The sequence below is a fragment of the Lissotriton helveticus genome, chromosome 1_1 (genome assembly GCF_964261635.1).
Source record: "Lissotriton helveticus chromosome 1_1, aLisHel1.1, whole genome shotgun sequence".
Classification (NCBI taxonomy): Eukaryota; Metazoa; Chordata; class Amphibia; order Caudata; family Salamandridae; genus Lissotriton; species Lissotriton helveticus.
Window position 1 is genome coordinate 839534621 of NC_136057.1, and position 15647 is coordinate 839550267.

At 44.9% G+C, this 15647-nt stretch overlaps 1 protein-coding gene across 1 annotated transcript in view; it reads right to left on the bottom strand.

The window, feature by feature from the left end:
• Positions 1-15647, bottom strand: part of LOC144762961 (uncharacterized) — a 486222-nt gene that overhangs the window by 392400 nt on the left and 78175 nt on the right. Inside the window, exon 4 of the mRNA XM_078648272.1 lies at positions 4924-5024. Coding sequence (XP_078504398.1) covers positions 4924-5024 — 101 coding nt within the window. The remainder of the gene's footprint in view (positions 1-4923; positions 5025-15647) is intronic.

Sequence of the window (15647 nt, forward strand, 5' to 3'; positions counted from 1 at the left end):
CACGCAGTGCCTTTACGACGCAACTATTACAACGCATGTCATTACAACGCATAGCGCTGGGGGGCGCTCTAGGATAGGGAATAGATTTAATTTACTATCCAACACCTTCCCTACTATCCACGGGGACTGGAGTTGGAATAGTAAATTAAACTATACACTATCCAGCACCCCTAAGCACTATGCGTTGTAAAGGCATGCGTTGTAAAAACTGCGTTGTAAAGGCATGCGTGGTAAAAGCATGCGTTGTAATGTCATACATCCGGCCATACCATCTCACATGTCGCAATAAGCTCCCAATGTATCAGCTTAGTGGTAATACATAAAGATTAAGGATGCAATTTGGTCAATTAGATTGCTGATGTATATTTTGAATATTGCATGTCATGGGAAAGGTTCATGAGGAAATCCACAAGCTAAGGATAGACTATTAAATGTATAAGGTGGGAGTTTAACCAAGTTAGTACAGATTTACAGGATTCAGGTCAAATTAATTGCCAAACCTTGAACACCCAAATAAAATAAATATTGCAGAAGGGTGCGTTGACCACAGTGTTAACCACTTGGGAGCTAGTAAACAAACCTCCCCAGTGCTGCGCTGTCCATTATCCGGTGCTGAACTGGACGTCCAGCGGTCGCACGCAGCACTGGGGAGGTAGTGCCCGTGACGACCGTTGGCCGACGGCAGCACTTAAGGGGTTAAATAGCCCGATAAATGCAACAGCATCAGCACAACGATGCTACCACCTTCCTACTCTATATGCAAGATATCTGGAATTTTATACCAAGTAGAAGTTAAGTCATATATTCTGAGATCTAGAATAATTTCACTGACTGAATCGCTGCTTTGTAGCCTCTGATTTGGGCTGTATAAGTTTCATGTGCCTGGAGGGAATAAGCAACTCTTCATAAGCGTAGCCGCACACGTTCCTCCATTGTTATGGTTGTTCACTCAGTAGTGAAGGACTGGCTATAATGTAGGGGTGTGCAAAATTAACTTAATTTGCTTCTACATAATTATGCGAAATTTGAGAAAATTATGTGAAATTGTGTGTAATAATCCACAATACAAATCCATTATTTCGTACTATATTTTGTTGTGAAATACGTGACCACAGGCTAGTTGGGTGCGTGGCAGGTGAATACATTGCATTATACAAAAAACACAAATTTCCTAAACAAAAAAACACCTCACAGTTGAATTTAAGGTATGGATAAGAAAATAAAAAACAAACACTTAAAGTCACCTATTCAGTTCACAAACCATAACTTGGCCCACTGCTATATAAATCATAACTTGTCATCAAAATGGATAACTCATTGTGCTTGAAGATGTGTTGCTAGACATCATGAGTAATATGTTAAGTCTAGCTTTGATATGTGAAGACTGAAAGGTGTTTGAACACATTGGGGCATAGTAGCAAGAACCTCATTAAAATGATAACCGTTTTAGCTACAGGACATCTAACCTGGGCTTCTATTGGAATTCTATAACGCATATTAGCAAGCCTATTATCGCCGTTTTAGCGGCATTTTCCTGCCGCTAAAACTGCGATAATTTTAGCAAGGTTCTTGCTAATATGCCCCATTATTCGGCAATAATTTCACACATATGGGCACTAAGCCTTTCCATTTATCTCCACCTCCAACTGATAACAGAGAGCACTCTCGTCCAAAAGTGACTTATGCCACAGGGGTTATGGTCTCATCACGTTAAATTGTTGCATGGACTTCAGTCAGAGGGATCCATGTCAAATTCCGTTAGGTAAAATGCTGAAATTTCAGAATGAAATCCTGCTGGGGGATAATCTCACTCCATTCAGCCACCATCATTGAGAAATATACAGCAAAGGACATGTCCAGCTTCTCAGTAGGCCTGGGCAGAATTTTGATTCCGTGGAATTAATTGGAGTAAATTTGATAATTCTGCATTTCTCTTTGATGTAGAATTACTGATAATTATGTGATTACTCCTGATCATGTAATTATGAGTAAATTGTAGGAAACGTGCTACCTCACGAGCACACTCACGCTTGCTATTTGTGTTCTGTTGCTGTTAGTACTATTTCGTAGCACAAAATGAATCCTAGCGTGGGGCATTTTGGTGCTAAGAAATCACGCTAAATGCAGAATTACTCTTCTTGTGTAATTCAAGTGCAATCTCTCTAAATTCTTAGGTAATTCTGCATGATTACTATACACGGAATTATGCAAGTTACGCCCACCCCTACTTCTCACCCCAGAAATCAGGCAAGCAAGGAAGAGGCTGAGAGTAATTAGCAGTGACCCTATAGGAGTACTGGAACATACATCGAGGGAAGGGTTCCGAGAAGGAAGTGTGCAGAGGCAAAAATATTGTTATCACCTGTAATGATTCTGGACCCGATTCACAAAGGTGAACTGAGACGAAAGTTTAACTTTATGAATTTCGGTATTCACAAAGGGCATTCACGAGTAGTAACGTTAGACTTTTGTCTCAGTTAAACTTAAGTTTTGGTCTTAAGTTTAACTGAGACTAAAAGTTAAACTTGAGACCAAAACTTAAGCTTATCTGAGACAAAAGTCTAATTTTACTAGTTGTAAATGCCCTTTGTGAATACCTAAAGTCGCAAAGTAAGACTTTTGTCTCAGTTTACCTTTGTGAATCGAGCCCTCTGCTTCTATTTGCATGTAACAGGTATGCATGTATGTAGTGGCATTTGTATAAAACACATTTGCTGAAAAGCAACGGAGTGTGCGCAGTCCATCTTCACGTTTAAGAGTGTATTTTTATGGTAGATCACACCTTTTAGCATAGATTATCCCTCCTAATTAAAGGGTGTAGACTGACTGAGCATTTTAAGTTTGCCAAATCTAATTTCGTATCAAACAACATACAACTGAGGCTCAAAAATGTAAACAGAATGCATTTTTGCTTCAGTTCTCTTTGGATGATTGCACTGTCGCTTACTGATTAGTTAAAATATTGCATACATGAAGCTAGAAGATTCAAACTCAGCCAGTTACAATGTTGCACAAATGTAGGGAAAGAATCAAATTAATTTAGATAAAGTGATGCAAACATGTAGTGAAAGGAATCAACCTCATTTCGTTCAAATGTTTTGTACATGAAGTGAAAGAGGTGTAAGAAGTTAACCTCAGTTAGTTAAAGGTTTCATAATCTGATTCTGAAACTAAGGGGCAGATTTACAAGCCCCTTGCGCCCCGTTTAAGCCGCTGTTGCGTCACGCAAGGCGGCGTAAACGTGGTGCATCCCTACGAGACATTTACAACGTGATGCATCTATGGAGATGCGTCACGGTGTAAGGCCCTGCCCCATATGAAACCTGCGTCAGGTTTCATGTAGGCGTTCCGGCAGGGGGGGGGGCGTTCCGTCGCAGGAACGCCCCTGAATAGTGACTCAGTGAAATCTACAAGATTTCACTAAGTCACTTTCCCAACGCTGATGCGTCAAAACCCTGCGCCTGCTTGAAGCAGGCGTAAGGCTTGACGCACCACGTTAAAGATAGGGCAAGTTGGAAAAGTGCTGGAGTTGCGAGCCGCACGCAACACAACTTCAGCACTGCGCCAACTTTACGCCCAAGATGCGACATGCATCTGTTCATTCCTGCGCCATGGTGCGCCGCATTGTAAATGCGGCGCATCATGGGTGGCGCAAGGATGAACTTGCGTGCCGTATCTTTCCTGGCGCATCTCTGCCGATTTGCAGAGATGCGTCAGGCAACGTAAATCTGCCTCTAAATATTGGGAGAATACTAGACTCGAGCATGAGGGACTTCAATGTGGCCCTGTGGTGAGTCTTGCACTGTTGTATTACAAGAGGACATCAGAAGGCTGTTCGGAAATAAGAAACATTTGGGACCTGTTCAAGGGCTCTCACAATCAAAACTGGACCTTTCATGACTTTCTTGACAGCATACACTGTCCATGTCATGGAGTATTTATCAGCCTGGTTTATATCCATCTTTTTGCGCCCCCTATTGAGGCGTACAGCCATGAGGTGCCCTCCATGCAATTTCAAAACCCAGGAGGGGAGCCGCAGCTGACAGCTAGGCAGGAGGGCCCTAGGCAGCAATCTTGGTTAGGTAACCAAACATCATTTTTGTGTGCTCGCTAAAAAGGTGGCCTGAGTGACTCAAACAAGGGCCGTGCAGCTGGATGCTGCACCCACCCCTGTAGGTACCTACATGCCTAGTCTCAAAGGTCCGGGGACCTCTGGTTACCTTGATAAAGCGGTAGGGCGAGTCATGCAAGTGAATGAGAAACCCGCTGTGGCTCCCTACGTTTCTCGTATTATAGCTTTGCAACATATTTTTGAGTCCTTGCACTTTCACCTATCGCTGACACAGTGGTTACCATTGAAAGGGTGTATGAGGCACTAACAACAGAGCAGGGATAATATGGAGTTTGGAGGCTCAGCACTATGGCAACCACTTCATGCCAACGCCAGAGTTGGCATCAATGATCATTTTATACTGCACCAATGCCCTCGTCTTACTGTGATGTTTAAGGATCTTTAGCAACTGAAGGTGCTCAAATCTGCTTCAAGAGGGGAGGCATTCATCGAACAAGCACCATTGTTAAACCACTGAAGCTACAGTTTAGAGGACCAGTTCTTTGTACCAATCCCACAGAGTGGAATATAGTAGGATCCATGTTCCATCAACACCTCCTGGGTCCACCTACAGCAGACGAGAGCAGCTCTGGGTGACAGGCCTGATGTCTGTAGAGACAGCATCTGAATGTACTTTGATAGCATCCACTCCGCCTTCCGCCTGGGAGCTTGCAGCGTCCACTGCAGCCTGCCCACTAAGGACCTTTCATTCTGGGAACAGTGTGAGCCACCAGGAGGCCATTAATCTTAGGCTGAGGAGGACATGTCATAAAATCTACATACATTTTGGCCTTCTGTAGGGGACAACTCACCATTGTGTAAATATTCGGCAGGTCATCCGTCCCTCTGTGTGAATAAGTATCCGATGTCACGTTCTCTTTCAGGGAGGCAGGTGCTGGGGGAAGCCGGGCGTCTGCCAAAATAAATGATAAATTACAGGGAGATGCAGCGGACTATCGCTCATATGAAAAGAGCAGACAATAAACAAGTTATATCATGACTTACTGAGGCCTAATCAAACAACAGTCAGAGGGTGTTTATAAACAATTTGCTGCTGCCAGCTGTTCTGATAGACCTAAACATATCGCCCTATCCCATTTCCAAGTTAATAACTTCAAGGAAACATAAGCAAATATCAGAAGATTCAGCAAAATACTTTCGAGGGATAACACAATCCTCTCGAGCTTGTTGAAATCTTGTCCTGCAGGAGATGTGGCCTCCCAGCATGCGTCGGTCCTGTGCAATAATAGGCGTCGTCTGCAATGGCATATACATTTATGTGCTCCGACCCCAAGGAAAAGGGCCAGTCGGTTGCTAGCAATGGAATCAAAAGTACTGAAGAACAGAAGTGAAGGTCGAATCTCTTTTTAATGCAGGAGGGTTAGCGTCTATGGACGTCTGCAATGAGCTCATAATCGAACATCGTGGGCACCAAATTTAGTGTTTTTCCATGCTGTTTCCATTAACTGTTTTTTCATGCTAGCATAGTTTTTGGGTGCTATGCTGTGAACTTCAGTTCACATGTTTTTTTAAAGCCAATTTAGCCTTCTATCCCCCCAGGTCGGTAAATCAGAGCTGTAATTTACAAAGCCTAGAAACGACTCACAAGCAGTATGGCACGGCATGTAAAAAAAAAAAAACACAAGTTAATATTAATTTAAATGTAGTGATTGTGCCCCTAAAATTTAGATAGTTTTACAGGTATCTTGTTTAAAGTTGAGGCTGTTTTCGAAATAGAAATTGTTTTAGGAAATATTACTTTGCCCTGCTCGAGTGGGGTGGGGCATAAAAAAACAATTAGTGAAGGTGTTAGTGATTTGCACGGGAATAAGGGTTGGAGATTCTGGGACCCTAAGTACTGACTCCGTCTGGTATCTCTACAAATTATTCTAGGTATCACACATAAGTGTCTGGAATGGGGAATAACACGCCAGACCTGTAGTTACTGGATCCTTTTCTGCATATTTTCCCGGATTACAGATTTTTCTACTTCTATTAACTGCCTACTCTGAACAGTTCATAAATGTCAGCAGGGGGGGGGCATCAGTTCACTGGTGGGGGCTGAGGGGTGAAGAGGGTGTTGGTAGTCAGGGCTGACTCCAGGGCTCCAGCAGGGACCGTCCATGTTCCCTTGGTGCTGTGGGATGAAGTCTGAGGGCGGTGCTCTCTGTGCCCCAGGCCTCTGCTTTTCCCTGTGTGCCCAATTTTTTTAACACGTGCCTTTCTGCATTTAGGTCCAGTATCCTTGCGCCCAGGGAGAGATACAATTTTTACCAACTCATAATGAGGGCCAAACTAGGGAGCCGATCACCTAAGTCAGACTATGTGGTGGCAGAGCTCTCGGGCTGAAGCGACATAAATAAAGTTACACGAGGTGGGACAATTTCTTTCCTGAAGCTCTTTTTGAAATAGGGGTGTGCACAATTCAAGTAAAATGCTTTTGCATACGTTCATCAGATTTCAGAAAAATTATGCAAATATACAAGTAATTACATGAAATGCAAAATCAGCATTAACGCTATATTTTCGGATGAACTACATCATCGCTTACAGTTTGGATGCAGGTGTGAGAAGTTGACCTGGTATATGCTCACCAGTCAGATGCGTTAAAGGTGCCTGATTTGCAGGAGAGTAACTCCTTTACTCCAAGGGAGATTCTTCAGTCATCCAGCGTAGTGTAGATCGTCAAATTACTTGGTTTCTGCTTGCAGACTTTAGTCCATCTAAAATCTAAAGTCCTGTAGTCAGGGCTCCTACTTTATACCCAAGGAGGGGGTGGGACAAACTCTGGGGACCCACCTATGGGAGGGTCAGGACACAGGGGTGGCTACACCCATGTCCTTTTTCCAGTTTCGTGTCAGAACAGGAGCAAATGGCTCCTGCAACCGGTTTGAACTGGACTATGCGCAGGGACACCAAATGTGCCCCCAGTGCAGACTGTCAGGCACTATCAGAGTGCACCCAACCAGCCCCAATACACTAAATCCTGTGTGGGAGGTGGTCACACCTCCCGGTGACAGGAAACCTATTGTCCAACATTCCCTGCTCGAGCTCATCTCAGCAGCAGGAGGGCAGATGCGTGTCTATAGCTGGTAACATCTATTTTGTGATGCCCAGGTCGAGAAAGCAGGTACCGGGATAGCCTGGTGACCCTCAGTAGTAGATCTACAAGGGAGGAATCATAGCTCCCACAAGAGTTACTGGTGTGGAGGTATGATTCCAAGGTGTTTGATACCAAACACACCATGTTTCTAAGCAGCCGTTTTAAAGTTAGCATTTACCGCGAGGTTATAATGCACTTAAATATATTTGGTTGGCTGCATCACAAACAACCCCAGAAAATAGGTTACGAAGGCTTCAGAGGGGCTCTGCTCATGCAGGAGCACCCTCACACATAAAACCCAGCACCCTGCCTTCAGGATTGATGAGGCCTGCCATATGGGTGAATGATAGGTTTATATGTGCAGTGATTTAGAATAGATATAGTAAACCTATATCTAAGTAAGGGGTGCATGCACCACCTTACACAGGCTGCAGTAGCAGACCTGTGGTGTCAGTTTCAATGGTCTCTCAGGGGTGGCATAATACATGCTGCAGCCCCTGTGAGACCTCTGGGCACCAATGCCCTGGGTATATAGTATACCATACACCAGGGACTGATAAAGGTACCCCAGTAAACAATCTGGAGTGTACCTAAAGCATATGCAATCAATTTAGAGGAGAAAGCAGCTTGACTGGGGTCCTGGATAGCAGGGTCCCAGTCAGTCTAAGTCAAAAACAGTGAAACGTCAGCAAAAAGTGGGGGTAACTATAAGAAGCAGACCCTATTCTCCTACATAACCCCCAAATGTAAGGATATTAAACTAACATTGACCAGTTGAGTCTTCATTTTCTAAGTGTAAATATCTGAAGAGTCCATCTGCATTGGCATGGTTACGCCCAGGTCTATGTTCTACTGTATAGTCCATCCCCTTTAGGGAAATGGACCACCTCAAAAGTTTGGGTGTTTTCCCCTTCATCTATTTTAGCCATAAGAGGGGCTTATGGTCTGTCTGAACAATGAAGTGAGTGCCAAACAAGTATGGCTCAGCTTCTTCAGAGCCCAACCACAGCAAAGGCTTCCCTCTCAATAGCTGCCCAGCGTTTCTCTCTGGGGCTCAACCTTCTGCTAATAAAAGCTACTGGTTGATCCTGACCCTCTTCATTCAGTTGTGATAACACATCCCCTACCCCCAACTCAGATGCACCAGTTTGAAAAATGAATTGTTTGGAATAGTCAGGACTTTGCAGAATGGGAGCAGTGCACATGGCCTACTTCAGGTCATCAATGCCTTTTAACAGCTAACTGTCCACTGAACTTTCTTAGGCATTCTCTTGGAAGTTAGATCATTCAAAGAGGTCACTATGGATCCATATCCTTTGACAAACCTCCTGATGCAGTCCATGACATGGTCAGGTTTCCTGTAAATATTATTTTTAACAGGCAGACTGTCACCTGTGTCCACTTCATGAGTGCACCAGGTAGTCGGACTTGGAGTCAGTGAGAACATATGTCTGAACTGATTCAGGACTTTCCTACAATCATTTTGCTGCTGGCTAGTGAGGCTGGCTGCCAAGGCTACACCATCAACTGAACCATCATCAGGGTTCTGTGAGAGCAGGCCACGGAATGGATCACTCTCTTCCTCCTGTCCCTCATCAGTAGCCATGAGCAAGCCCATGTATGCCCTGTCAACATATGGGTTGAACCTCTTCACATGGAGCACCCTATGGGGGCTGCTGGGAGTTCCAAGGTCCACCAGGTAGGTAACCTCTCCCTTCTGCTCAATGATGGCATGGGGGCACTCCACTTGTCTTGGAGGGCTGCAGGGGCCACAGGCTTCAACACCCATACTTTCTGTCCTGGCTGATAAACAGTCAACACTGCCTTTTGGTCATGCCAGGCCGTTTGCAATTCCTGGCTAGCCTCAAGGTTTTTGGATGCCTTCTTCATGTACTCAGCCATCCTGGATCAGAGACCAACTACATAGTCCACAATATCATGTTTAGGGTGCTTGAGAGGTAACTCCCATCCCTCCTTCACTAGACATAAAGGACCCTTAAACTGGATGTCCAAAAAGAAGTTCAAAAAGGCTGTAACCAACCCCCTTCTGTGGAACCTCTCTGTAGGCAAAGACAAGGCAGGGTAAAAGTATGTCCCATATACGCCTGAACTTTTCAGGGAGACCTTTAATCATGCCCTTTGGGGTTTTGTTGAATCTCTCAACTAACCCATTGCATTGTGGGTGATAAGGGGTGCTAAATTTGTAATTTACTCTACACTCCTTCCACATAGCAGTCAAGTAACCAGACATAAAGTTTGCATCTCTGTCTGATACCACCTCTTTAGGAAAACCCACTCTGGAAAATATTCCTAAGAGGGTTCTATCCACAACAGGAGCGGTGGTAGGAGCTTAGTAGTCCTAAGAGGGATTGCCTCTGGATACCTATTGGCAAGGTCCACCACTACTGGTATAAATCTGTGCCCAAATGCAGTTTGAGGATCCATGGGACCAACAATGTCAATCTTAACCCTCTCAAAGGGAACCCCCACCTCAGGTAGTGGTATCAGGGGGGCCTTTGTAGTACCACCGGCCTTACCACTGGCTTGACAGGTGATACAGCTCTGACAAAACTCCTTTGTGTCCTCTGAAATATGTGGCCATTGAAAGTGAGGAACAAATCTGTCCCAAGTCTTGTTTTGGCCCCTGTGACCTGCTAATGGAATATCATGTGCCAGTGTCAATAGGAAGCCCCTAAACTTCAGGGGTATAACCAACCTCCTGGTAGCACCAGGCTTGGGGTCTCTACTCTCTGAATATAAGAGTCCATCATCCCAATAGATCCTATGGGATCCATTGGCACTCCCAGCAGCCTCAGCAGCGGCTTGCTGTCTGAGGGGTTCGAGAGAAGGGCAGCTCAGCTGCTCCTGGCTCAGATCTGCCCTCCTGTCCCCAATAACTCAACCTGATCAGGTTCAAGCTTCTCTGGGACAGTTCCTTCTTTAAAACTAAGATCATCTCCCTCAAGAGACTGATCTTTATTCTGTGGCAGGGAGGAGGGAACACTGCCTTACCCCTACTGCTCCTTTTCTTGGAAGGCACCTGGTCCATAATTTCAGGATCCAGGGCCTGTTCAGTGTAAGACATGATTTCCTGTGACCTAGTCATAGCAAACACATCTGAAGGGATGTCCAATATTTCTGCATGAATCTTGAGTTCAACTTCAGCCCAAGCTGAATTTTCTAAATCATTGCCCAACAAGCATTCAACAGGGAGGTCTGCCTTTACCACAACCTTCTTAGGGCCAGTTACCCCTCCCCAGGTGAAATTCACAACTGCCAATGAATGGTCTGTCCTGACATTGCTTGCATTGGTCACCTGGTACATCTCACCAAGTTTGATTTGCTAAGGGGTCACATGAGCTTTTGTCATCATGGTGACACTTGCACCTGTGTCCCTAAATGCCAAGGTGTCCTTGTCATTACTCAAAGGCTGTTGTCTGTATTTGCCCAGATTACTGGGACTGACAAATAAGGAGGCAATATCCATGCCCCCACCACAGACTAACACAGCCTGAGTTGGAATTCTGACTAGGCCAGATCCATCTCAGATCCCAGGGTTAACCCTGCTACACCCTTAGTCGGAGTACCACCACTTTGGACAGAACTAGGGGAACAGTTGCCTTAGGGGCAGTGGTGGCTGGAATAGATTCTTGGAATTGGTACAATCATTTGTCCAATGTGTCTTCTGTTTACAGATGTGACACTTAGGTTTCATTTGCCTTTATTCTTGTTAGATTGTTACTCCCTACCAGATAAAGACTTTTGGGACCCTTGTGAAGACTTCTGTTCTTTACCTTTCTCCCCACCATTATCTGTTGTTTTAGAATCCTGCTTCTTAGGGTCACCACCTCGGTTCAAAGCTTTTTGCTTCACCCTGGTTCTGACCCATTTGTCTGCCTTCGTTCCCAATTCTTGGGGAGAGGTCAGATCAGAGTCCACCAGGTACTGATGCAACAACTGGTTTTGACAGTTATTAACGATCTGCTCCCTCATAATTAAATTGTACAATCCTTCAAAATCACACACTTTACTGCCAAGTAACCAGCCTTCTAGAGCCTTAGTAGCACAATTTTCAAAGTCAACCCAGTCCTGAGTTTGTGCCTTCTGTGTGTTTTTGAGGTTAATCCTGTATTGTTTAGTGGTTAAGCCAAATCCATCAATGAGGGCACTTTTCAAGACTTTGTAATTATCAGCATCCTCTTCTCTTACAGTGAGGTGCTTGTCTCTACCTTTGTCTTCAAAGGAGAGCCACAAGATAGCTGCCCACTGCTCTTGCGGGACACTTTGTACTTTACAGGCTCTCTCTAGTGCAGTTATCCATTTGTGGATGTCATCCCCACTCTGATAGGTAGGAACTATCTTGCTCAGGTTCCTATGATCATGAGTATGCTCTCTAGGTCTAGGGACACTGTTGCTGCCACCATGGGGCTCAAGCCCCAACCTTCTGAAAGCTCTCTGGAGCTCTAGGGATTCCCTGTCTAAGGACAATTGCTCTCTCTGATTCTGAGCTTAGCTCTTTCAAACTCAAGCAGTTGGCACTTCTTATCATAAGAGGATTCTCTTTTATGAGAAGCAGAGGTCCCTACAGAAGTAACTGAATGAGTAGATTCCCTGGAGGGAGATCTAGATTTTTTAGGTAAACTTTGCACCCTACCTGAGGGAGTTAAGAGAGGGCCCACAAGACCTTCTCCTCCACCCAAGGGCAAAGTTGGATTTTTCAGGATAGAATCATCAACTGTTCATCCTGGACAGTGGGTGAGTCTTGATCATAGAAGTGTTCACTTCCTGCTCTGTCCTCATCCATTCCCCGTGCCCCTCTACCTAATTCATCAAACCCTTGAGTTTTTCTGAGATCATCTAGCATTAAGATTTCTATTAGGCGTTGAGTGCTGGGTCCTCTCCCTGTCTTTAGCTACCTGGATGCACACATGTTTCTCAATTCTTGGAATGAGATCAGGTCATACCTAGTAGGCAGAGAGCCACTGGCTTCTCCTTTAGAGGACATACTAGTGTTATGTGGTGTAGGCACCTACCTAACCTTGTGGGAACTAAACTCTCTTGAGATGGAGAAAGGGTGTGCTTAACCCTTGACTACCCAACTCCATGTTTAGTAGAACTTACTTATTCTAGTCCCGATTTATATATACCTTTAGTGGTTTTCAGTTAATTATCCAATGAGATTATCTGGTAAAACAGTAGAAAACTTGAATCCCAACCGCTGCACAGCAATGTGAGAAGTTGGCCTGGTATATGCTGTCCACTAATTAAAGTGGGCACCTTGCACCAGTCCAACAGACCCTTATTGATTATTAGGTCAAAGACAACCTTTAAAGAAAGCTATCCTAGTGGTAGCTGTGGAGAGCATCCTTCAGGGTAAGTCTTGAAGGAATGTAAAGCAGCTTGTTTTACCATATTAGAACCTCCCTCATAACCAAATGAAAGAACGACACAAGAGATATATAAAATATATGTATTTATTAGTAAACACTCTCTACTAACCTCTTTATGAGATTAGAGCACAAAGCACACAATATTAAATCATTAGAACAACAATAAATAGCATAATACACAGTGGGCTCTAGGGAGAGACCAAACCATATACTAAGAAAGTGGTATAACAACCACTACTTAACTAGACGCAGTGCCTAGAGCCCATAGATTCGCTGGGACCCCAGGGAACCACCCATAGTAGTGACACAGGGGGCCCACATAGGACGGATGCAGTGTGAGAACACAGTCACCAGCTCCGCACAACTCTATGGGAAAGTCCCGGTTGGAATATGAAAGATTAAGGACACTTTGGAGAGGACTTCAAGCAAACACTTTGGAACAATGAAGGTTATAAGACCAGCACCCTTCTGAGTACTGGATTACCCGTGTTACCTATCCCAGGGTATCAGGGTGCATAGGTGTCAAGTGATGTCAGAAATCTTCGACGTTTTCGATGGCGTGACTCAAAGAAGTGCTGCTGTCGGGAAGATGAAAAGTGTCCAGTGGGATCCAAGCCTGGATCCAAGGTGAGAACAACCTGAAGGCAGAGGGAAAAAAGTCTGGGTCACTCCAGGGTGACCAGGAGCTTAGTAGACGAATGCCCACCCATGTCGGGTGCTTCAGGTGAGGTAATGGGATGCTTGATTCTGCAGCCACGGGGATCAGGAGATGTCGACAACAACCAAAGTCTGGAGGTGAGCTGTCCAACAAAGGATGTCAAGTGCTGAGGGGTCAGTGTCCGGATTGAACACCAACAATCCTTGGCAAATGCAACCCACACGGGCAGACCAGGTGCGGACCAGCAAGGATCTGGTGACTCTCCAAGCTATGGGGACCCAGGGCACACCTGGAGCAACCAGGAAAGCCCAAAATAAATCAAAGTTACCTGCACAGGGACCCACAGTCCAATGGACCAGGGATCACGAAGGGACCTCATGCTGAATCACAAAATACCAGCCCACGGAACACTTGTGGAGTGTAGGCCGGAAATCTTCAGTGCAATTACTGCTCCAGATCAGAACTACATGTAGCCCAAAGTACAGCCTGGGGGATTGCCAAAAAGGATAAGCTGCTGCAAAAGTACAGGGTGCACAGGAGTTCAAGTTGCATGGTCCCCACGAAGTACTGGTCTCAGAATTGCTGAGAGGGCAGATCAACCTCAAAGACGCTCAGGAACCCACCTCTTGTGTTGCAAAAATCTTCAGAGTACTCAGGAGCTTGGAAGATGCAAACCGGTCAGATGCGTTAAAGGTACCTGCTTCGTAGGGGAGTAACTCCTTTACTCCAAGGGAGATTCTTCATTCATCCAGCATAGTGTAGATCATCAAAGTACTTGATTTCAGCTTCAAGAGTTTAGTCCAGGTAAAATCTAAAGTCCTGTAGTCAGGGTTCCTACTTTATACCCAAGGAAGTCGTGGGACAAACTCTGGGGACCCACCTATGGAAGGGTCAGGTCAGAGGGGTGGCTACACCCATTTCCTTTTCCAGTTTCGTGCCAGAGCAGAACTAAATGGCTCCTGCAACTGGTTTGAAATGGACTATGCACAGGGACACCAAATGTGCCCCCAGTGCAGACTATCAGGCTCTCTCAGAGTGCACCCAACCAGCCCCGATACACTAAATTCTGCCTAGGAGGTGGTCCCACATTCCGGTGACAGGAAACCTATTGTCCAGCCTCCCCTGCTCGAGCTCAGGTCAGCAGCTGGAGGGCAGGTGCGTGTCTGTGACTGGTAGAATCAATTTTGTGATGCCCAGGTCGAGAATGCTGGTACGGGTACCCCGGTGACCCACAGTAGTGGATCTACAAAGGAGGATCATACCTCCCACACCCGTTACTGGTCTGGAGGTATGATTCCAAGGTGGTTGATACCAAACATGACATGTTTCTAAGCAGCCGTTTTAAAGTTAGCATTTACCGCGAGGTTAAAATGCACTTAAATATATTTGGTGGTCTGCATCACAAACAACACCAGAAAATAGATTCCGAAGGTGGCAGAGGGCACCCTCTCACATAAAACCCAGCACCCTGCCTTCAGGATTGATAAAGCCTGCTATAGGGGTGACTGATAGGTTTATATGTGCAGTGATTTAGAATAGATATAGTGAACCTATATCTAAGTAAGGGGTGCATGCACCACCTTACAGTGGCTGCAGTAGCAGACCTGTGGTGTAAGTTTGAATGTCTCTCAGGGGTGACATAATACATGCTGCAGCCCCTAGGAGGCCTCTGGGGTACCTATGCCATGGGTGCATAGTGTACCATATACTAGGGACTGATAAGGGTACCCCAGTATCCAATCTGGAGTGTACCTAAAGTACATGCAATCAATTTAGAGGAGGAAGTTGCTTGACTGGGGTACTGGATAGCAGGATCCCAGTCAGTCTAAGTTGAAAACAGTGAAACATCAGCAAAAAGTGGGGGTAACTATCAGAAGCAGATCCTACTCTCCTACAGCAGGGATGCATTTCGCTAAAAAAATGGCAGAAAAAAACATGTGGCGCAAATAGCACCCCCCCGAATTTGGTCATTAAAGTTGTTCTTGTGCTACATTTTTTAAAAGTACGACCCATAATTACACAACATGACATAATAGGGGCATTTTTGGAATTTTGAGTTACAAGCATAATGTGGATTTACCGACATTATGCAAAATTACTCTGGCATGACAGAAATTTTGCTTTGGCATATTTACAAATGAAAATGCAGCAGAAGAGTTACCTAACTACCAGAATGTCTTCTTGCTCAAAAATTGATGAGGCCAGCCATTTCAGCTGGAGGGTAACAGAATCAAGCCCTGATATGAGGATGGTGTTTGGAGAATATATTGAGTTAAAAATATCAGAGGGCAAAAATATCACCCAAAAAATATTGTGATTCGAAAATATTGTGGTATAGAATATCAATGTCAAGAATATAGGCCCTCATTACAATGTCGAGCGGAC